The sequence below is a fragment of the Rhineura floridana genome, chromosome 12 (assembly GCF_030035675.1).
Source record: "Rhineura floridana isolate rRhiFlo1 chromosome 12, rRhiFlo1.hap2, whole genome shotgun sequence".
NCBI classification, from domain to species: Eukaryota; Metazoa; Chordata; class Lepidosauria; order Squamata; family Rhineuridae; genus Rhineura; species Rhineura floridana.
Genome location: NC_084491.1, coordinates 2,835,794 through 2,857,687, shown reverse-complemented (window position 1 = coordinate 2,857,687; position 21,894 = coordinate 2,835,794). Strand labels below are relative to the sequence as shown.

The window sequence follows — 21,894 nt, the reverse complement described above, 5'->3', positions numbered from 1 at the left end:
ATTCTTGGCCTTCCAGGAGGCCCACTTGTCAGAATTGTCCCACTAGGATAGGGGGAGATAATGATAAAGCCCATTGGGCCAAAAAGGTTCTCCACCCCTGCTGTAGACTATTTCAGAAGAACTTCAGAAGCTGACTTGTTTAAGGCTCTGTTGGTTTTCTCCAGTGGCCAACTCAAGACTATTGGAATTGTCATGATCAGTTAGACAGGGGTTCCACTCCCCCCCCACTGCCTTTGATAGACTTCACAATGCAAGGCTCATCTGGCCCAACAAAAATCACCTTGTTGGTTGTTCTGTTTGCTTCCAGATTTGCCTTCCAGGTGTGAGAGCAGTAGGCTTCTGAGGTTCTGCTGGGCTGGAAACAACTGTGACAGTATGTGATCACTGTTGGTTGACTTCCCCTGAACTGGCTATGCATACTCCCTAGAGACGATTAGCAAATGTGTGCTAGTGTGGGAGTCAGCTGCCAGTTGCCGTGATCCTGTGCTACCAGATGGCATTTCTATGCTTCGTCAAAAGCATCTGGCATGACAACTGTCAAGGATACATGATCTGTCAGTGCATGTGTTGCATTTCTGGGTGTCCTGGTTATACATTCTCTTTGTTTTTCTAAAAGTGCAAACAGTGAAATTTACAGTGAAGTAAATTTCAGTGTGGATTGTTCCTTGGTACGTGTGTTTTTAGGATTGCAGCCTAAACTCTTTACAAAGTCACTGGCACCGGTTTCTATTAACCTCAAAGCAGCTTGAATCAGAGAACAGCATGAAAACAGTTTATGATACAATTACAAATTTATTTTAGCCCCTTTCCTACACCACTTTTTAAAAAATCAGCATCGGGAGCAATCCTACTGATGTGACTAAGAGTGAAGGTGCAACGTGTGGCATTTCTTCTTGGCTTCTGTGGTGGTCCTAAAAACATTATTACTAGTCAAATGTCTGTAACTCTGGTTTGCAACAACTACAGACAATAGTAATTTCTACGGGAATGGAAATCTTTGCAAAATAGGCTAGAAACTTATGCAATGCGAAATAGCACTTATTAACCAGGCGCTTGGGATTTCAGGTAAACCTCCAGAAAAGCCCAGCAACTCAACAGAGGACCTGATCCCGGGTTTTCAGCCAGCACCTTCCACAACACAAGCAGATGCATTTGGTTCATCTTCTCTTGCACCTGTGTCAGGTATGCCTGGATGGGATGCTCTGGGTCCCACGCAGCCCCCACCAATGCAGTGCAGGAGGTCTTTCCAATGGGATTGGCCCGTTTTTGTCAGGCTGAATCTTTTCTCAGGTGAAACCAACAGTTGTGGGTGTGCGTCAGTCGCCACCAGGGGAAATGGAAGGCAGGAGGCGAGCGGGTGAAAGGAAGTGTGCCAAGTTGAGGATATGGAGCAAAGGGTTTCAGCTGCAAGCTGGTCAGTTGTGTTTGGGCCACACCAGTGTCTCCAGTCAGGACGTTTCAGACAGGAGCTACTGCTGTGTGAACTAAGCAGGATGTCAGGTGCCTGGTATGTATACTAATTGGACAGCTGACTGCCAATCACAGGGGCTGACGTTACACGCCCCAGTCCATCCTGACCTGAAGAGGACTCTGTGGTCCCAGGTAGTTCGCTAGGCCAGGCCTCGGCTTCATGCCTTGAGGTCCTCAGTTCACAATCCTGGTGTCCAGATCCAGAAACACTTCCTCATACCCCACCCCTGAAGGATGAGAGACACATCTCTCTAAAATGTAGAAGTAAGCTATGCAAAGAGGGAGGCAGCTGGGTATGGGCTACATCTGCTTCTGAATGTGAACAAAGTTATCCAATATATAGAAAAAGTGGGAACTTTGAAGGGCCCTACCTGATGCCATCTGGATAGTTTGGGAGCTTCTTTCTAAAATTTGGATGCCTTCTGTAGGCTCAGAGAAACTGACTAGCCTAGATCTAGCCCTGCCTAATTTCATGATGTTTGACCAGGTTTTTATTGAGTCTGGCCAATTTCTAGAGCTGCTAGAGGCCTCTGTTATATGCAGAGGTCACTTTGGAAGAGTGCAGGGCGTTAAGAATAGTCAGCAACTAGCCATAAGGTGTCCCCCCCTTTCTTTCCCTCCTTCTAAATGCTAAATATGATTAGGCAGTAGCTGGGGCCCAGAATGATATTTTTATCAGCTTTGGAGGGGATGCCACAAGACGTAAATGCTTGAGTAACTTCCAGAGTATGCTGTTCAAGCCTTCCCCAGCCTACTGCCCTCCAGATGTTATTGGACTATAATTCCCATCATCCCTGACCATTGGCCATGCTGGCTGGGGCTGATGGAAGTTGGGAGCCCAAACTTTCTAGAAGCCACCATGTTGGGCAAGGTTGAACTGCTGTAATGTTATCTTTACGGGGCTGTCTTTGAAAAGGGTTTGGACACTTCACTTACTCCAGAACACAAAGGCCCACCTGCTGACAGCTATGGGCTGGCCTTTTCCTCTCACCTGTCTTGAAGCAGTTGCACTGGCTTGCCATTTGCTTATGGGGCAAGTCAGAGTGCTGGTTTTGACATTTTGAGCCATAAACTGAGTCCTGATTATCTCAAGGAACATCTCACTTTTAAGATCTGAAGAAACCCTGCTTGGGATTCCTGATTAGCTTTAGGGTTCCTCAGTTAGCAGGGACTTCTGTGCAGCAGCCTCATTGCACACTCTTTCCCCAAGAGAAGTTCATTCAGCCTCAAGCTTGCTATCTTTTTGGAAAAGTCCAGTCTTTTTTTGGAGGGCCTTTGATTCCTGGTGCTGCTTGCTTTTGCTCTTATTTGTTGAGGGTTTTATTGATTTAATTTTGCCTTTTTTATTGGATGCTATTTGTATTGTTTAAAAACCATTTTGTGAATAGTGGTATAAATTTGATTGTAATAATAATATAGTGTAGCTTTGCATCTTGACTTAGGAACTGTACTCATTTGTGACACTCTTGACAAAATTTAGTTAACCTTGTTTTCCCAAGGCTAACAGATTCTGTGAATCTTGAATTAATCCTCATAATGCAAAATGTTGGATTTGGAGAAGGCGGAAAGACCTGATTCCCTTGGAAGAAGAGTTATTGCTTTGATTCTGTTGATGGTCTACTCTGACCTTGAACCATCTCAGCAGTAATTCTCTTTCTTGGGTCTCTGAAACAAAAATAGCTGCAGCATGGTGGAGGGTGCCATGGGTGGTGGTGGTGGAAAGAGAGTAACAGTAGTAGCCCCAGACACTACTTTTCAATGCATTTTTGGTCTGTTTAGCATCTTGGTGTGCTTTCTCTCTCTCTCTCTCTCTCCCTCTCCCTCTCCCTCCCTTTTCTAACTTGTCTCTTACTGCTTATCCAGCTGAAAAAGCAAAAGATATCCTGGACTCTAGCTCTCCGCTTCTGGCTGTTCCTGACCCTTTCATTGCTCTTCCACTATCAGATACACCAGGTAACTCTGACTTGCATAAACATGTTAAATGTGGCAAAGGATCACACCCATTAAGTGTTGCCGCCTGAAGTGATCACTTGGGCTGCTTGTGCAGTTGGGCTGGCCATGTATACCCCTCTCCCTAATGACCCTACGTGAATTCAAAAGGTGTTGAACCACTCAAACGGCTAGAAACGGCTAGTGTGACTGAGAATCATTTATTTGCCTCAAAGTGGGTTGAGGGAATTCACCCTGAATTTCACTGTCAAACGTGCAGCAGTTCAAAAGTGCTGATTGTAGTTCTGAAAGCCCTGCCTTTCACAGACATGATTGTCCACTCCTATGTGGACTTGCCCAGACTTCTGTTTATTTAGCTTGGTGTCTAAATATTTTCATAATGGTCCTAAGGAGTCTTAAATCTTTTTTTCTTTCCTAGCTTTGACCCATAGTTCTAGGCATAGGCCTTTCTGAATTTTAAAAGGCTGATTCTGGCCTGCTAAAAAATGCACACCATGGATTAATTCTTGTTCTGCTTATTGCCCACTGCATTTCGTAGTCTTGGGGCAGATGATAATATGTTAATCTGAAAATCCCTCTGTGCAATGATTCAACGCCATCTTACCCTGTCCCTAGCACTCAAAAGCCAGTTCAAACAAAAAGCTCTTGCTGTGCTTCCTGGACATACCTGGATGTGAGCAGCTACAAAGGCGGCTCCTCTGAGCAGTCCTCTTGCAGACCTCACTTAGGACACAGGTGGATGGAGCTCCAGGCATTTCCAGTCAGCCTTAAAAGAGCCCAGTGACATGTGGTGGAGGCCATCTCTTAGGTTACTGACAAATTATTAGCCCTGCAAGGCGTCTTGGTTCTGTGAGTGCGGATCTCATTGTTTAGACATTATCAAGAGTATGTTGCAGGAGGGGAATAATGGAGAAATCCAAATGCACTGGCTGAACTTTTCTAAAGCCATGAATCCCATGGAAGGCTGTGTTCTGCTTCTCCTTCATGTCAGTGGTTTCTCACAGGAAATGTTTCCAGTGAATTGCACTTTTCAGTGTTCCCTGATTTTTAGTGCTTTGTTCACTACACAAGCAGTGCAGCTGTTAGTGGAAGTGGAACTGCTGCAAGACTAGCAGAGCCCTCCTGATCACGAGACATTCGCTGGTCTGTCCTGCCCAGCATGGCTTGACTATTGACTGGGAAACCCACAGCAGTGTTCCATCCAAGGGGCTTCTTCTCTCTGTCTGTGACTGCTGTGGTAGGAAGGCTCCTCATATGCTGAAATGAAAGCACGGCAGAACTGCACCCTTTTCTTTCTTGGGCCTGTTAATTCATAAATAAATGCGGGGGGGGAGGAGGAGGAGGAGGAGACCAGTGGCAGTTGCATGCAAAATTCCGTTTCCAGAAAGTCTCTTTTCATCCCTTCTTCCCGCTGCCCTCCCAGAGCAAGTTCATAGCCCGTAAGGGTAGGGAGGACATGTCTCTCAGTAGCCACATGGGTGGATGAGCAAGATGTGTGTTCCAGCCCCTCATCATAACTAGTTTGCCCTTCTCCTAGGCTAGTAAAACAAAAATAAATTCTGCAAATCAAAAGAAACATCATGTATGTTTCTGGAACACCAAATTCTTTTATTCTTTGGACAGTGTTTGCATTTCTGGGCACAATTTCTTTAAAAGCATAAAATATATACTGTCTTGTTCCTGGTTGTTTTATATACCCCTCAAGGCCCTCTGTGGTGCAGAGTGGTAAGCGGCGGTAACGCAGCCGAAGCTCTGCTCACGGCCGGAGTTGGATTCCAACGGAAGAAGTCGAATCTCCGGTAAAAGGGGTCGAGGTCCACTCAGCCTTCCATCCATCCGTGGTCGGTAAAATGAGTACTCGGCATATGCCGGGGAAGGAACTGGCAATCCCACCCTAGTAAACGTTGCAAGACGTAACTCTAAGAGTCGGAAACGACTCACACTACAAGTGCGGGGACACCTTTACCTTTATCTTTTATATACCCCTTGTACAGTTTCAGCTGCCCTTCCTCGCAGTGAGCTCTCCAGAACAAATCAATTCCATCTTAGAAGAATGGTTGAAGCTGAACCTGAGGGACACAGGGATGCAGGAAGGTGCTTATCCCAAGTCAGACCATTGGTCCATCTAGCTCAGTATTGTCTACACTGACTGGCAGCAGCTCTCCAGGGTTTCAGGCAAGGGACATTCCCAGCCTTACCTGGAGATGCTTCTGGGGATTGAACCTGAGACCTTCTGCATGCCAGGCAGATGCTCTGCCCCTGAGCTACGGCCCGTCCCCTTGGAAGGTTAAATAACGTGGAAGCTGCAGTGGCCTTGAAATATCCCACGGAATACGCCTTGGCCATTAGCCAGCCTTCGCCAGCTTGGTGCCCTCCAGATGTTTTGGGCCGCACTGGTTGGGATTGTTGGGAGTTGTAGTCCAAAGTATCTGGAGGGCACCAGGTTGGCAAAGGCTGCCACTAGCCCGCCAATTCTGAACGTGCTCTGTGACAGGATTCTTACTAGAGAGTTTTTCTTCCCCAGCTGATGTCCAAGGAAAAGGACTCTGCTACTGTGTGCTTTATTGAAATAGCTGCCCCTTTCTTTCCTTCCATGGTCGAAGAGTGAGTAATATGTTTGAAAAGAGTGTGATTTTTTGCCTGTTCAAGTTTTGGCTCCCTTTGGGTGCATCTTGATTATTCCAAGTGATGCTTAATGATGGTTGAATTGCATTTTGGCCGAGTTTCTTTTTTCCACCCTAATTAAGGATCCTTGCTGTAATGTTTGCCTGTTCGTTTATTTTTGGATTTTTCGCCAGGACATGCTGACAGAATGGGGTGGTTTTAAAACAGAAGTACATGTGACAAAAATAAATGTTTTTATCTCAAAGGTTGCTTGCTGAAACTACTTCTCCTGGCTCAACCGTGCCCAGTGAAAGCTTGTGCAAGGGCACAGGTACACTCAGATCCACCCTCCACCTGCTTTGCAATGCTGGAGAAGGAGCAGCAGGCCCTGTAAGCGGATGGCGATTAGAAAGGCTTGCAATAACTTGCTCCTTTTGCCTTGCCCTCCCCTCCCAGTGTGAAAGAGGAAGCCCCTGTTCTCAGCAGGAGGAGAAGCCCTCTGCTGCTTTTAAGTGATGTTATTTCAGAGCTTGGAAAAGTTACTTTTCCAAGCTCTGTGTTATTTCTACTAGGGGCTCTGCCCCTGCTTGCTTTGCTCGCCAACCCGCTTACTGTCGCCATAACCTCCCCTTCCACCCTCCCAGGTTGCCAAAGATGCCCCCACCCACTGGCAGCTCCCTAAACATCCCCAGGCACTTGCCACAGCCTCACCTCCACGGCTTACTTGTTGCTGTTGCTGCTCACTCACCCCCCTGCCGCCCCTTCCTGCTACCGCTGTCCCTGCCACCACCCTCTTGCCACCGCTGATTACATCACCATCTTTTTTTTGTAAAGCAGTTTGCCACCACACTGTGTGACATCATGACATCTTATAAAAATATAATGTGCGTGTATATATGTGTGTATATACACATACACACACACATATTTACACACACACACACACACACGTATATGTGTGTAAATACTCAGAAGCACGGCCCATTAAGTTCAGTGTGACATACTCCCAGGTAAATTGTGTTTAAGATTCGACTGTGGTCATATACTCTTGCTAGATAGTTTTTCTTCCCCAACTGATGTCCAAGGAAAAGGTGCAGTGCTGGATCCGGCCAGTGGGTTGTATCAAAAAGTCTCCCACCCACCTCGTGGGCCACTTTGACAGGTGGGTGAGGTTTCCCACCTGTCAGTCACATGACATCAAGTGATAAATCTTTGAAGGAAGTATTAGGAGCATGATCTAAATGTGCTCCTGATTCTTCCTTTACAGCTTTTTGAATTTGGCACCTTTTTGTTGCTGCAGAGTTAGGATGGTATTCAGTGCTAGTCCTACTCGGAGTGGAGTTGATAGACACAGCTAACATAGATTCATTAATTTCAGGGGGTCCACTCTGAATAGAACTTAGCTGAATACAGCTCTTAGTGTTGAATTCTGCCAACAGCTGGAAAGGAAGAATCAGGTGGGCACTTAGAGTACATTCCCAATTTTTATCTTTCTGTTTGGCCCCGCAGCTTTACTTGTCCTGTGCTTGGGGTCATATGATGTGAGGTGATGGAGAGATGGGCATGGTATGTGTCAAGCCATGCCACAGGCTCAGTGGGGAAGCCTGGCAGATGTAGTGAGGTCCATGGGCTGGAGGCTTTATCCCTCAGAGATAGTCTCATTGCAATCAGTGGGACTCACCTCCCAGCAAACGTGCATAGCATTGCGCTCTTAAGCTGGCAGCAGGTCCACTCCCATGGGAAGGCAAAGATTGCTGCTGTGAAGCTATTTATTTCTTCTTAATTTTGATCTGTCTTTTTGACCCAAAGATCTCAAGGTGGTCTACATAACGCAGTGCAGTTAAGCATTCACTTAATGCCATTTTAAATCTCCCAGCCAAAAGCAAGAAATTAAAGCTGCGTAAACCAATGACAGTGTGTGCGTGTGTGAAGCAAACCGTATCTTGCACTGTTCTGCTTCTGCTGAGGAATAAGCCAAATTGGATTCATCCATGATACAGCAGCACACCCAGGTTTGCCACAGCATGGATGTTTGACAGAAATCTATGGTCAGTCCCAGCTTCCTGACAAGTGAACCATGGGTGCACATGTTTGCAAACTTGGATTCATTGCATTAATGCTTAAACCTTGGGTATATACCTAAAGAATATTAATGTTGTTGCCCTAGGATAGTGGTGGTCAGACCCCAGAGTTATAGTATCTACTTTGTTTTTTATTACAAACCCCAGTGAAGCCAGGGGCATAATAGTGGCTCAGAGAAGGGTACATGCCATTAAAATTAAAAAACAGAGTGTCTCTGAGCCTCTTGCTGGGAGGAGGAGTTCTGAAGCTTCTGCTTTTGGTTAAACTCAATTTGCCATGTCATCTGGACCTATGGTTAGTTTAAACAACCCGGCTTCAGAAACCATGGTTTGAAGCTGGTTTTAAATTAACTGTAGGAATACAAAAATGATAATAACAATAATGATAAACTATTAGTAGTAATATTAGTAGTATTTTTATCCTGCTGTTAAGCTGAAAAGCCTCCCAAGGCAGCTTACCAATGATCAGTCTGTCCTTGTCCTCACAGTCTAAGAGACATGACACAAAAGGAAAAGGAAATGGGGAGGGGGGGGAGCAAGCTCAAGTAATTAACCACAGTTAATGAAAGCTGTGCAGGAAGAGAAAAGGGGAGGCATACAAGTCCAGGAGGAGACTAGGCTTTTTCATAGTTTACTACACCATCATTTAGTGTGATGTTCAAACACAGCCTTGGTATTCCTTCTTGTGTGGACTCTGCACGGACAGCAGAGCTGAGAATGTTAAATTTAGAGGTTGTTTATGTCACATTCTAGAGAATTGGTCTATTTGAGATTCCTTTGAATGTCTCTTTCCCTAGGATTTTATGCCGTTGTCCATTTTAAGGTGTTTTCCCCCTTCTTTCATGGAGATCCTGGTTACAAAAATGTGCATGCTGATAGCAAGTCAGCCAGAGGGAAAATTGCACACAGCTGTTGAGATATTCAAAGCCCTCTTCATGTAAATCTACTAATTGCAGACCTCCAGGAACATGATTTGCATAATGCATAATGCATTTTGGCTTCGGGGGACAAAAGGCAAAAAACATTGTGCTGGCTTGTGGGATATGAGGGTCACAGATAGAGAAATCAAGCCACTAATCTCTACATGACAACTAGAGAATAGTCAAAAGCTCTTGGGAGACAATAATTGCACCTGCTTCTACTTCAATATAAATGAGAGGAGGTTCTGGCTTTTACTGTATTAAACCAAGTTTGGGGGCTTGCATGCACTTTATGGGGATGGTGCAAAACACTGTAATTAAATAAGAAGCTCTGAAGCAAGTCCCCTGTGGTGACTGGGGCTGATAGGAAACGTAGTCCAAAACGTCTGGAGGGTAGCAGGTTGGGGAAGGCTGCCCTGTGGCATGAGGTCCCTGGGCACGACCCAGTACCTGCTATAAGACTGCTATAACTGAACAGGGAGGTTGCCAAAAACGGCCGCACTAGATGTGGGAGAAGGGGGGAATCTGTGGATACTGGAGATCTGCTTTGACTGTGGCTTCCAAGGAGTTGGCATCACAGAACCTGCACAGCCCATAAGTCCCGTGGGGACATTCACTCCTGGCCGAGTCAGTCACTACGACCCTGAATGGGGATGGGGATTTGTAGTATGTGTCGTTCATCTTTCTATGATTTTATGAACTAACCAAGGCACTTGTGTGGAAATTGGAGCATGTGATTTACTGGGCTTTGTCTTTCGTGAATGTCCTTAGGATTCTGCAGCTCTCCTTACACAGAGAAATATGTTTGAGCCACGATCTGCTGGTACCTAATTGTGAAGACATGGAGTTTATGGTGGGGGGAATCTACTAGAGTGAATGATGCATGCTCACTGTTCCTCCTTTGTCTTTTCAATCAGCCTACCAGCACTTTTCAGTAAGTGGCATGTGTATGTGCCTCTGGGCAACACAGCTACCCCCATTCTAGGTTTCCAGGGTCATTGCCAGGACATCAGGAAATCTAAAAATCCTTGGCCTACAGTCTTTACCACAAACTTCCCTAACCTGGTGCCTTCTAGAATCTGGAAAGCACAAAGCTGGGCAAGGCGGCTTTACAAAGGAAGCTCTGTTAACCTGGTGACACTCGGCCACTGGCCAGACTCTCCATGTTGTTGCAGTTGGTTTTCCCTGCCTGTGAAGGGGCTTGAGATTGTTTCCTGTCCTCATCTTGTGTGTGTGTGTGTGTGTGTGTGTGGAATCAAGAGTTCTCTACAGTGGAACTGACCTTATCTGCAGCTGACATTATGGACAAAATTAGGGGTTACTCTGCCTGACTGTGAGGCAACGGTAGATGAAATTGGCCACTTGAGCCTTTCACTGAACAAGTAAATGGCCAACCCCTAATACACCCTTTCCTTCCATTCATGATTTTCTCCTTCCAACTCAGTAACGTTAAATGCTCACTCCTCTGGACACATGTGGCAAACTCATGTTTGTATACCATCCTGAGCTCCTTGGAGGAAAGGTGAGATATAAATGTAATAAAATACTCGTGTAGCTGAAGCTGGAAAACGGAGCTTTCTAAGAGGGCAGTGGAAATCCTACATCTTAAAAAAAAGCCGCATGTGCCTCAAATTAAATGGAGCAGACAATGCAGATTGATTAATTTGTATCATTTAACTTGCTGTTGGTTGTGTGGGTGTTTGAAAAGAACTCAACAACAATTCTGGGTCCATTCTTAGTGGCCAATTAGATGTTTTCTTGCAGGGATGCTAAAATACTCTGTGGGATGAGCCTATTAAATTGAACTGTTTAGGGAGAATGGAACAGCTAAAAATGTCTGCAGTCTGGTTTCTGAAATACTTTTATGTGCTTCAGTTCCTGAGAGACAAGCTGGCTAAATTCAGTTCAGGCCCATGACTTCTCAGGCGGTTGCATGCATAACCAAAGGATCCATACCTGTAATTAAATACATATATTGGTGAAAATGACCCTGACAGAAGCCCTTTACGTGTTAGGTGAACTGTTTACCCTGTTGAGCAAATTCTGTTCTGCTTTAATCAACTTCTGCTTTGTTTTGGTGTGTTCATTTTTTCCCAGCTTTATTTATTTCTGCTTCTTTCCTCCTCTTTTCCCGCTCCTTTTACTTCCCCCGCTAGAAAAACTGATTGAGGGCCTCCAGTCTCCTGAGCCTGCTCTTCTGCTCCCCAACATCCTGCCTCTTGCTGATCCCTTCGGTAGCACTTCTGATGCTGTGAATGGTAAAACCCTGAGAGCCTCTCTGGCATGGTCTGTCCTGCCTGTTGACCCATCAGCGTTGCATGTTTTGAACGGTAGCAAACGTGTGTCCACAGACAAGCCAGTGATGGCCCACAAAATGTGACTTTGGATGAGAGAAACATAGCATGTTGTTAAATGTTTGAAAATTCACTAGTCTGTAACTGAGCCTGAGAATCAGCTGTGAAGTCCCCGCAGGCAAATGGACCCTGGGAACTCCCACCAAACCCGTCTCTTCCCTCATCCCACTCACCACCACTAATTCTCAACCTGGCCTTCCTCTCCTTTTTATCTCCCCCAAGGCCAGATCAGAGGTGGTAGAGTCCTGATTTGGTAGAAGGACTGAGTCATTTCAGTTATTGGGAGGGGTGGGAAAAGGATCCTTTGCTGATGGTCTAGGGGTTGGTGTTGCCGGCACAGCACCAGATTCCCTCCCATGGAACAGCAAATATGCGGACAGGGACAGACACAGCGACTCTGGTCAACTTTAATAAGAGGGCTTAATCTGGAGGATAGGAAGATGGAGCAAAGTCAGCCACTTTATTACAGGCATGTATATCTCGTAATATTACAAAAATCACATCTGTCAGCTTTCAGGTTGCATATTAAAATTAATGTGAGAATTTGCATGAAAAAGTCAATAATTTAGTAAATACCTCTGGTTGATTCAATCAGATGTTATTGTTGATAGCCAGCGGCTGTTACAACTTATCCAAGACATTCCAAAATACAAATAGCTCAAACTAATGATGCAAAATTCCCTTATTCAGTTAAGTTTTTCAAAACCCTTTGCAATTAACATTGTTTTGAATCAGAAAAATGTCTTGTAACTTTCTTTCTGCCATCACATAACAAGGTACTCTAAAGATAGCTAAACTTTTCTACATCATCTCCTTGCCTAAAGTAAATTTTGATTCTAACAGACAATAGAATAGTAGAGTTGGAAGGGGTCTTTAAGGCCAGCAAGTCCAACCTCCTGCTCAGTGCAGGAATCCAACTTAAAGCATAAGACCTGGTGTGTTTAACAGAAGTCTGCAGATCCCCGTAATTCTTTCAGCAAGCAGGACTAGACGCTTGTAGTGATCACAGGCTTTTAATGTTGGTAGTAATATGGATATATGGTAAAAGGAGGTGTGTGTCCAAGTCTATATTCCTACAAGGAATACAATTTTTAATGTCCTGATGTCCATTTTAACACATTTTAGTCTTGTTGAAAGTAGAAAACTAGCACTTGGAGGGAGAGATCCTGGCCCAGCCCCCTCCCTGCTCTGCTAGTTTTCTGTTTTCAGGAAATTTCTCCACATATTTTGGATGTTTAATATCCTGCTCTTAAATGCAAAAAGTTCTGAGAGAGGCTCCTAATATAAAATCAATAGACTAATGAATATTCTTACAAAACAGCAATGTGACCAACTTAAAGCAGAGTTTAAAAAACACAAACCTTAAAAAGCCTGAAAGAATAAAAAGTTATCATAGACAGGGTAGCATTCAGAATTGTGACGTCATTTCCCCCGTCCACACCCCCTTCAGTCTGAAATGATACACTTCTCTCTGCTGCATTTGTAGCTGCGTCCTTAGAAATGGCTTGACGTGCCTGGCTCTCTCTTCTTCTTCTTAGGACGGTGATGCACACAGTTCCTCTTGTTTCTCGGTCCTGCATTCTTTCCCTTGTCAAGCTCAGTGTTGTCCAGTGGGGCAGTATTAGGAGATCTTCTGGATTGTTTTGTGCCCTGTTTTCCGTGCCTTGATACACATTTTCTCACAAGCTGAAAATTAAGTTGACAGTTTTAATACTACTTTGCATGTATGTAATGGCCAATTTTTTAAAAAATGAAGATATTACTACTTCTGGAAATATGTCTTGAAAGGCGCACTGAAACTCCACTAGTGTGAAAACAAACCTTTTTTCAATTATCAGCTCAATGCATACTACAACCTAGACACTTTAAAAGCTAAAGAATATGGCTCCTACATATTTTTGACAACTGCCTATTGGCTGGAAGAAGAAATTTAATCAACCACCTAAGTCTCCCAGCATATTAAAGCTAGGACCTATAATGAAATTGAATCATTAGAGCCTGAATTGCATGTTTTAGATTTTGAGACATGTCTACATACATTAGAAAGCATATTGTGAGAATAAGAAGCATGAATTTCACAGGTTCCATTCACTCATCTCTAGCAGCTTGAGATGCTAGGCTGTATGCAGTGCATCTGAGGAGCAGAGTCTTAAGCGCAGGGCCAACTGCCTGGGTTTCTTCCAGTATCCTGCTGCTTAGCCTCTTGGCCAGGCAAGGGTTTGGTAGAAAGAACCCCCATGCAGTTGGCCCTGCCCATGTGGTTCTGCATACTGCAGTGGCATGGACTCTTGCCACATGGAAGTGGTATTGATGCTGTTAGAGGTATGTCTGGAAGGGAGCCTCACTGACCCCTGAGGAGGTTTGGAATTGCACTGATCTGCCAGTGTACCGGGCCTCTTCATTAGATGGCCAGTTTTGTGTTCTCCTGGATCCATAGGATTGCACTATTGTGTCAGCAGGAATATCGTTCTGAAAGGGGTCCTCAAATTAAACTGGCTTTAGTGAAATCCAAGTGTAAAATGTGTCTGCCCAGTATAGGATGTCCAGGGGCTTCGTTATTCAGGTTACAGCCTTCTGTTTGTTTCTTCCTCTACTGAACTTACCTAATTTGGCTTCTGCTCTGCTCTTTTGTGCCTTCGGAAAGGAAAAGCTGACCTAGCGGTTGAGAGTCTCATACCGGGCCTCGAAGCTCCTGTGTCCCAGCATATATCATCGCAGACAGACTCTGTGGCTTCAAACAGAGCAGGTTGGTGGGGGTGGGGTGCCTTCCGCTCAGATGGACACATGATGTCAATCTGGCGACACCATGATGGAAGAATGCATCTTCCATTCCCAGCTTTGGGGTTTGCCTGCAAGTTAAACTTTTCCTTAGAATGTTAATTTGAAATTTTAAAAGATCCATACATCTTCACCAGGATATATTCACAACCTCTCTTCAAATGCTACAGATTTAAATAATACAAAGTATTAAACAACCTTGTCATCCCTTTAGCACCAGGCAGATTCATTTTTGTTTTCTTCGACATTTGGACAGCACGAATGATCGAATGTTGTTACTCTGATTTGTTTTTAATTTTTTAAAGATTTTTTTAAAAGAGATTTTGTTTTTAAGATGTTTTAAAAGAGATTTTAGGTGTTTTGTTACTTATTGTTTGCCACCTTGGGTTCCTTCCTGAAGGAAGGGCAGGATATAAATTTAATTAAATAAATAAAACATGCCTTCTAAGGGATCAGAATCAGTCTCATCAACGTCATCTACAGTATAGCACAGAATAGCATAGCCCTAATTTTCAAATCACACTGAATTTCAACCCCTTAAAATCCAGTACTGTCAAACAAGCAACAGTGGATTTCCCAAGGCTCTTCAAGCTGATTTTGTTTTTATTTTAAAAAAACTGAAGTAAATTTGTTTGTTTAAAGGCCTCTTTCTTTTGCTGAGTCCTTTCAAAAATGACTAATTTTGGCCCTATTTCCCCCCTGTATTTTTTAAATGTTCATTAAAAACCAGTGTATTCTTGCCACAGTTCAGGATGGGTGGGAAGCAGACCGTTGTCTCGGTGTGGCTGCTAACCTGCTGTTCTTCTCTGTACTGTTTTCTGCTTCCATTGCTTGCTAACCTGGGATCAGATTCTGTCACTGGGGAGGGCTCCCTGCTTGACTGCTCTCTGCTTTCTAATCCTGCCCCTGACCTTCTGGATGAGTTTGCTCCTTTAGCCGGTTCCACCCAAACTCACAAAGGTAAAGTACCTTTCAATACAAGTTCACTGCAAATGTGAGAAAAGATTGGGGAGGGGAGGATTGAAAATGAGATGAAGATGTGTGAAATGAAAGTGCTGGAAAGAGCTGCACAAGCCTATCAGTTCCAAACTATTATTTAAAACAGCAGTGCTTTCTTCTTCCTTGCTCTTTCTATGCTGTCTTAACAGGAGTTTCTGGGGACTGGATCTGGGGGCCTGAATGCCTACTTTGGCACTACTTCTCTCGCTTTCTTCAAATCCCAGTGCAAAACTTACCTCTTCTGTGAAAACATTCGGTGTCACTTCTTAAGAGTTGGTGCAGCTTAGCGGCCAAGAATTTGAGCTACAAATTGGGAACTCACAGGTCTGAGTATCTTCTCTGTGCTCACTAGAAAGTGGGCGACCCACTCTTCTAGCCTTCCCCAACCTAGTGCCCTCCAGATGTTTTGGACTACATCTCCCATCAGCTCTGGCCAGCATGATGGCACAATGCTGGGGCTGATGGGAACTGAAGTCCAAACAGCTGGAGGCACCAAGTTAGGAAAGGCTGCACTAATTGCTGACCTCCTTTCAGGGCTCACTTTTGACTTTCCCTGGCTCTCTTCCCCTCTGGTCTCACTTCCCTCACTCTCTAAATATAACTTGTGGCAGGACCACCAAGAAAGGCAAGCAGTCTCGACTTTCAGTTGAATCTGATATATAGGCCTGCCTGCACCACCTGCTCATATTATCCAGGCATCTTTTGCTTGTGTTACTCTCTAAAGTGCCCTCGACACACATAGATAGTATTAGATAAATTGTCCACATGCCACAGATGTGTGTGTTAGGAACTGTTGACCACTGCCCCATTTGTGGTGAGTGATATAACTGCAGCCACACAGTGAAGCACTTTCCAGATCTGGCCTGATCCTACCTGCTTAGTTCAGGTTGGCCACTGGCTCCAGGATGAGCAGAAAGGACCTTTCAGCAGCAAGGTCTACCTGATCGCATGTCTTGCATTTCTGGGCTTGTTCTCTGGTCCTGCACAACTGGTATAGCACAGTGGGGAGGAGAGCCTGGATGGGAGTCCAGAGTCTGTGAGTTCAAATCCCCACTCGTGTCTCCTGGGTGTCAAGGGCCAGCTAAAGATCACCCCACAGGGAGTGGCTCAGGGGTTACGTGCCCTGCCACCTGTACAGCCGTGGGCAAGCTGCAGAGTCCCAAGGAGCCCAGTTGCCCCCCAGTTGACAGTTGCGGACAAGGAAGGGACTGGCGTGTGCAGCTGTGGCAAGCTGAGCAGGACCTAGCCAGCTGGGGAGAGAGCCAATGGTAAACCCTATCTGAATCCCGCTTACCATGAGATCCCTATTCATAGGGGCGCCATAAGTCGGGATCGAATTGAAGGCAGTCCATTTCCATTTTCTCTGGTCCTGCCTCCTGGTCTGCCCTTTGGTCCTGGTTGCTCTTCAGTCCAGACTCCCAGTTTTCGGCTGCTGCATATGGGCCAGCCCTGAGCTTTATCTACTAAGCTGCATTAATATGTTCCTCAATACTGGTTATGTCTGCATGGAGTTCTAGTATATCTGTATCTTATACTGGGAGCCCTCCTCCCCCCCCCCAAAAAAAAAGCACTGGTAAGAATTGTTAGGAGCAAGAGCTCTGGTTTTCTGTTATAAAAGCATCTGGATATGAAGTGAATCTGCACTGACAGTTGTGTTGCTTCCACTGGAGTAAGAAACAAAGCGTGATTGACTTCTGCTGGGCCAGTCCCAGCTTGATCGTTTTGATTTTAATGGGATTTCATTTCCTTTTGAGTGTACTTCAGATCACTCCCTTGGTCTGTAAGTTGGAATCTGGGTTTGTGGAAAATGGAAGTGCATGGCTGAGTGGTAGATGTGATCTGCTTAATTTCATTAATTGCACAGTGATCTGCTGAGATGCATCCATTGGAAAGCCATTCTAAGGCTAGCCAGGGGAACGTCTGTTGCCCTCCTGATATTGTTGGATTCCAACTCCAGTGAGACCCAGCTAGCATGGTAAATAGTCGGGTCTGATGGAGATGGAGTCCAGATGTTTCCCATGTGTAAGAAAACTCGTTTATCTTCTTGGCATCCTCATGATGGTGGTAGAAATAAACAGTCCTTAGAAAAATGGATTGCTGAAGCTTATTTGTTTGTTTGCTTAATTTGTTAGTCGCTTGCTACCCAAAGGTCTCTGAGCAGCTTGCAACATAATTAAAAGCCATAGTAATATATCATACTTAAAAACAAAACAAAAATAAAATAACCACTCCCATATAGCCACAGAATGTTTGCATGCATTTCTTCTGATTGGTGGCACTTCGAAAATAGAACCATAGAATCGTAGAGTTGGATGGGGCCTATAAGGCCATCAAGCCCAACCCCCTGCTCAATCTAGGAATCCAACCTAAAGCATACCTGACAGGTGGCTGTCCAGCTGCCTCTTGAATGCCTTCAGTGTTGGAGAGCCCACCACCTCCCTAGGTTATTGGTAGATTTGACATCTCTGAGAACTTTGGAGGCTTTAGCTAGTAGTACTGTTGATAAATAATAATCATGATTTGTTGTCCATTGCCTAGAAGGGCTCATATTGCCTGTTCCGAAACCTAGTGCACACTGGCTAACTTTTTCCTGGGGAGAAGAAATAGAAAGGCCTCTTGGAGTTTCCAAGTGTTGCCCCAGGAACTGCCTTGCTCTTGATATGCTGTGCAGAATACTTGCAGCTGGTGTGCCACACTGGGCTCCTTCTAGCTTCCCTGGGGCACCATGCCACTAGGAAGCTCTTCAGTTCTCTTTCACCCCCACCATTGCAGAACTGCTAAGTGGCAGCTGCTGCTGAGGATTTGTCACTTGTTCATTGAACAGTGGACCTAAGGGATCTCTTGTCAACTTCTATGGTGGAACCGAAATCACATGTGCTTTATCTCCAGGTCAGCTAAAATGAGCCCCCCGCCATCACCACTGAGAGTGCCTTGGGAGCACAGGGGAGTGTCACTGAGCTCCTGCCTTGCCATCACTTGCATAGAGGTGCCACATTTTGTACAGCTGTAGCGTCTTGAAGGAGGACGTTCCAGATGTCTGCCTTGACAAATGGTCTCTCTGCTGGGCCGTGAGCCTGCCAGAAGCCGGCCATTTCTTCATCTGTACCAGGGCTCAGCCTTGTCCATCTCCTCGCTGCCTCTTCTTGGCTCTTAGAAGCTCAGGTCACTAGGAACATAAGAACATAAGAAGAGCCTGCTGGATCAGGCCAGTGGCCCATCTAGTCCAGCATCCTGTTCTCACAGTGGCCAACCAGGTGCCTGGGGGAAGCCCGCAAGCAGGACCCGAGTGCAAGAACACTCTCCCCTCCTGAGGCTTCCAGCAACTGGTTTTCAGAAGCATGCTGCCTCTGACTAGGGTGGCAGAGCACAGCCATCACAGCTAGTAGCCATTGATAGCCCTGTCCTCCATGAATTTGTCTAATCTTCTTTTAAAGCCATCCAAGCTGGTGGCCATTACTGCATCTTGTGGGAGCAAATTCCATAGTTTAACTATGCGCTGAGTAAAGAAGTACTTCCTTTTGTCTGTCCTGAATCTTCCAACATTCAGCTTCTTTGAATGTCCACGAGTTCTAGTATTATGAGAGAGGGAGAAGAACTTTTCTCTATCCACTTTCTCAATGCCATGCATAATTTTATACACTTCTATCATGTCTCCTCTGACCCGCCTTTTCTCTAAACTAAAAAGCCCCAAATGCTGCAACCTTTCCTCGTAAGGGAGTCGCTCCATCCCCTTGATCATTCTGGTTGCCCTCTTCTGCACCTTTTCCAACTCTATAATATCCTTTTTGAGATGAGGCGACCAGAACTGTACACAGTATTCCAAATGCGGCCGCACCATAGATTTATACAACGGCATTATGATATCGGCTGTTTTATTTTCAATACCTTTCCAAATTATCGCTAGCATGGAATTTGCCTTTTTCACAGCTGCCGCACACTGGGTCGACATTTTCATCGTGCTGTCCACTACAACCCCGAGGTCTCTCTCCTGGTCGGTCACCGCCAGTTCAGACCCCATGATAGTATATGTGAAATTAAGATTTTTTGCTCCAATATGCATAATTTTACACTTGTTTATATTGAATTGCATTTGCCATTTTTCTGCCCATTCACTCAGTTTGGAGAGGTCTTTTTGGAGCTCTTCGCAATCCCTTTTTGTTTTAACAACCCTGAACAGTTTAGTGTCATCAGCAAACTTGGCCACTTCACTGCTCACTCCTAATTCTAGGTCATTAATGAACAAGTTGAAAAGTACAGGTCCCAATACCGATCCTTGAGGGACTCCACTTTCTACAGCCCTCCATTGGGAGAACTGTCCGTTTATTCCTACTCTCTGCTTTCTGCTTCTTAACCAATTCCTTATCCACAAGAGGACCTCTCCTCTTATTCCATGACTGCTAAGCTTCCTCAGAAGCCTTTGGTGAGGTACCTTGTCAAACGCTTTTTGAAAGTCTAAGTACACTGTGTCCACTGGATCACCTCTATCTATATGCTTGTTGACACTCAAAGAATTCTAATAGGTTACTGAGACAGGACTTTCCCTTGCACAAGCCATGCTGGCTCTGCTTCAGCAAGGCTTGTTCTTCTATGTGCTTAGTTAATCTAGCTTTAATAATACTTTCTACCAGTTTTCCAGGGACAGAAGTTAAGCTAACTGGCCTGTAATTTCCGGGATCCCCTCTGGATCCCTTTTTGAAGATTGGCGTTACATTTGCCACTTTCCAGTCCTCAGGCACGGAGGAGGACCCAAGGGACAAGTTACATATTTTAGTTAGCAGATCAGCAATTTCACATTTGAGTTCTTTGAGAACTCTCGGGTGGATGCCATCCGGGCCCGGTGATTTGTCAGTTTTTATATTGTCCATTAAGCTTAGAACTTCCTCTCTCGTTACCACTATTTGTCTCAGTTCCTCAGAATCCCTTCCTGCAAATGTTAGTTCAGGTTCAGGGATCTGCCCTATATCTTCCACTGTGAAGACAGATGCAAAGAATTCATTTAGCTTCTCTGCAATCACCTTATCGTTCTTTAGTACACCTTTGACTCCCTTATCATCCAAGGGTCCAATCGCCTCCCTAGATGGTCTCCTGCTTTGAATGTATTTATAGAATTTTTTGTTGTTGTTTTTTATGTTCTTAGCAATGTGCTCCTCAAATTCTTTTTTAGCATCCCTTATTGTCTTCTTGCATTTCTTTTGCCAGAGTTTGTGTTCTTTTTTATTTTCTTCATTCGGACAAGACTTCCATTTTCTGAAGGAAGACTTTTTGCCTCTAAGAGCTTCCTTGACTTTGCTCGTTAACCATGCTGGCATCTTCTTGGCCCTGGCGGTACCTTTTCTGATCTGCAGTATGCACTCCAGTTGAGCTTCTAATATAGTGTTTTTAAACAACTTCCAAGCATTTTCGAGTGATGTGACCCTCTGGACTTTGTTTTTCAGCTTTCTTTTTACCAATCCCCTCATTTTTGTGAAGTTTCCTCTTTTGAAGTCAAATGTGACCGTGTTGGATTTTCTTGGCAATTGGCCAGTTACATGTATGTTTAATTTAATAGCACTGTGGTCACTGCTCCCAATCGGTTCAACAACACTTACATCTCGCACCAGGTCCCGGTCCCCACTGAGGATTAAGTCCAGGGTTGCCGTCCCTCTGGTCGGTTCCATGACCAACTGATCTAGGGAATAGTCGTTTAGAATATCTAGAAACTTTGCTTCTTTGTCATGACTGGAACACATATGCAGCCAATCTATGTCTGGGTAGTTGAAGTCACCCATTACTACCACATTTCCTAGTTTGGATGCTTCCTCAATTTCATATCTCATCTCCAGGTCTCCCTGAGCATTTTGATCAGGGGGACGATAGATCGTTCCCAGTATTAAGTCCCTCCTGGGGCATGGTATCACCACCCACAACGATTCTGTGGAGGAGTCTGCCTCTTTTGGGGTTTCGAGCTTGCTGGATTCAATGCCTTTCACGTATAGAGCGACTCCGCCACCAATACGTCCTTCCCTGTCCTTCCGATATAGTTTATATCCAGGGATAACCGTATCCCACTGGTTTTCTCCATTCCACCAGGTCTCCGTTATGCTCACTATATCAATGCTCTCCTCTAAGACCAAGCACTCCAGTTCTCCCATCTTGGTTCGCAGGCTCCTAGCATTAGCGTACAGGCACTTGTAAGCAGTGTCTCTCTTCAAGTGTCTTTGGCAATTGTGGTTAGGCCTGTGGTAATTTTGCTCTTCTGAATTTATATCCTGTGCCCCTGCTCTCACAATGCCTACTTCTAGGCCTACCCCTTTTAAAATTTCATCATTTCTTTGGTCTTTATCCCAGGGGGGAGGTTTATTCCGAACCGGACCTTCCTCAGCTCCTGTCGGGTTTCCCCCCTCAGTCAGTTTAAAAGCTGCTCTGCTACCTTTTTAATTTTAAGTGCCAGCAGTCTGGTTCCATTCTGGTTCAAGTGGAGCCCGTCCCTTTTGTACAGGCCCGGCTTGTCCCAAAATGTTCCCCAGTGCCTAACAAATCCAAACCCTTCCACCCGACACCATCGTCTCATCCACGCATTGAGACTGCGAAGCTGGGCCTGTCTGGCTGGTCCTGCGCATGGAACCGGTAGCATTTCAGAGAAAGCCACTAGCTCTCTATTGCAGCCTGGCTGTTTTCTTTCTTGCAATCTGCCTTGTTGCTGCTACTTCTTGTGTTTATTTTTCATTTTTATATCTTGCTTTTGTAACAGTGTCAAGC

General features: G+C 45.0%; 1 protein-coding gene and 1 long non-coding RNA gene across 15 annotated transcripts in view; one reads left to right on the top strand and one right to left on the bottom strand.

Annotated features, from left to right (window-relative positions):
* The window catches only part of AAK1 (AP2 associated kinase 1), a 112,801-nt gene that overhangs the window by 73,911 nt on the left and 16,996 nt on the right, over positions 1-21,894 (top strand). For 4 of the 14 annotated variants that reach the window (XM_061593239.1, XM_061593240.1, XM_061593252.1 and 1 more), the window contains exons 16-20: positions 1,066-1,182; positions 3,334-3,423; positions 11,182-11,283; positions 14,024-14,125; positions 15,007-15,117. In XM_061593239.1, the coding sequence (XP_061449223.1) occupies positions 1,066-1,182; positions 3,334-3,423; positions 11,182-11,283; positions 14,024-14,125; positions 15,007-15,117 (522 nt within the window). The remainder of the gene's footprint in view (positions 1-1,065; positions 1,183-3,333; positions 3,424-11,181; positions 11,284-14,023; positions 14,126-15,006; positions 15,118-21,894) is intronic. The other 10 variants (XM_061593243.1, XM_061593253.1, XM_061593245.1 and 7 more) reach the window with 7 other exon arrangements.
* On the bottom strand, positions 11,765-15,713 carry LOC133368702 (uncharacterized). Its single transcript, XR_009758743.1, has 3 exons — positions 15,393-15,713; positions 13,983-14,228; positions 11,765-13,065 (listed from the first exon to the last, which is right to left on the bottom strand). It is a non-coding gene; the product is annotated as an uncharacterized LOC133368702 (long non-coding RNA).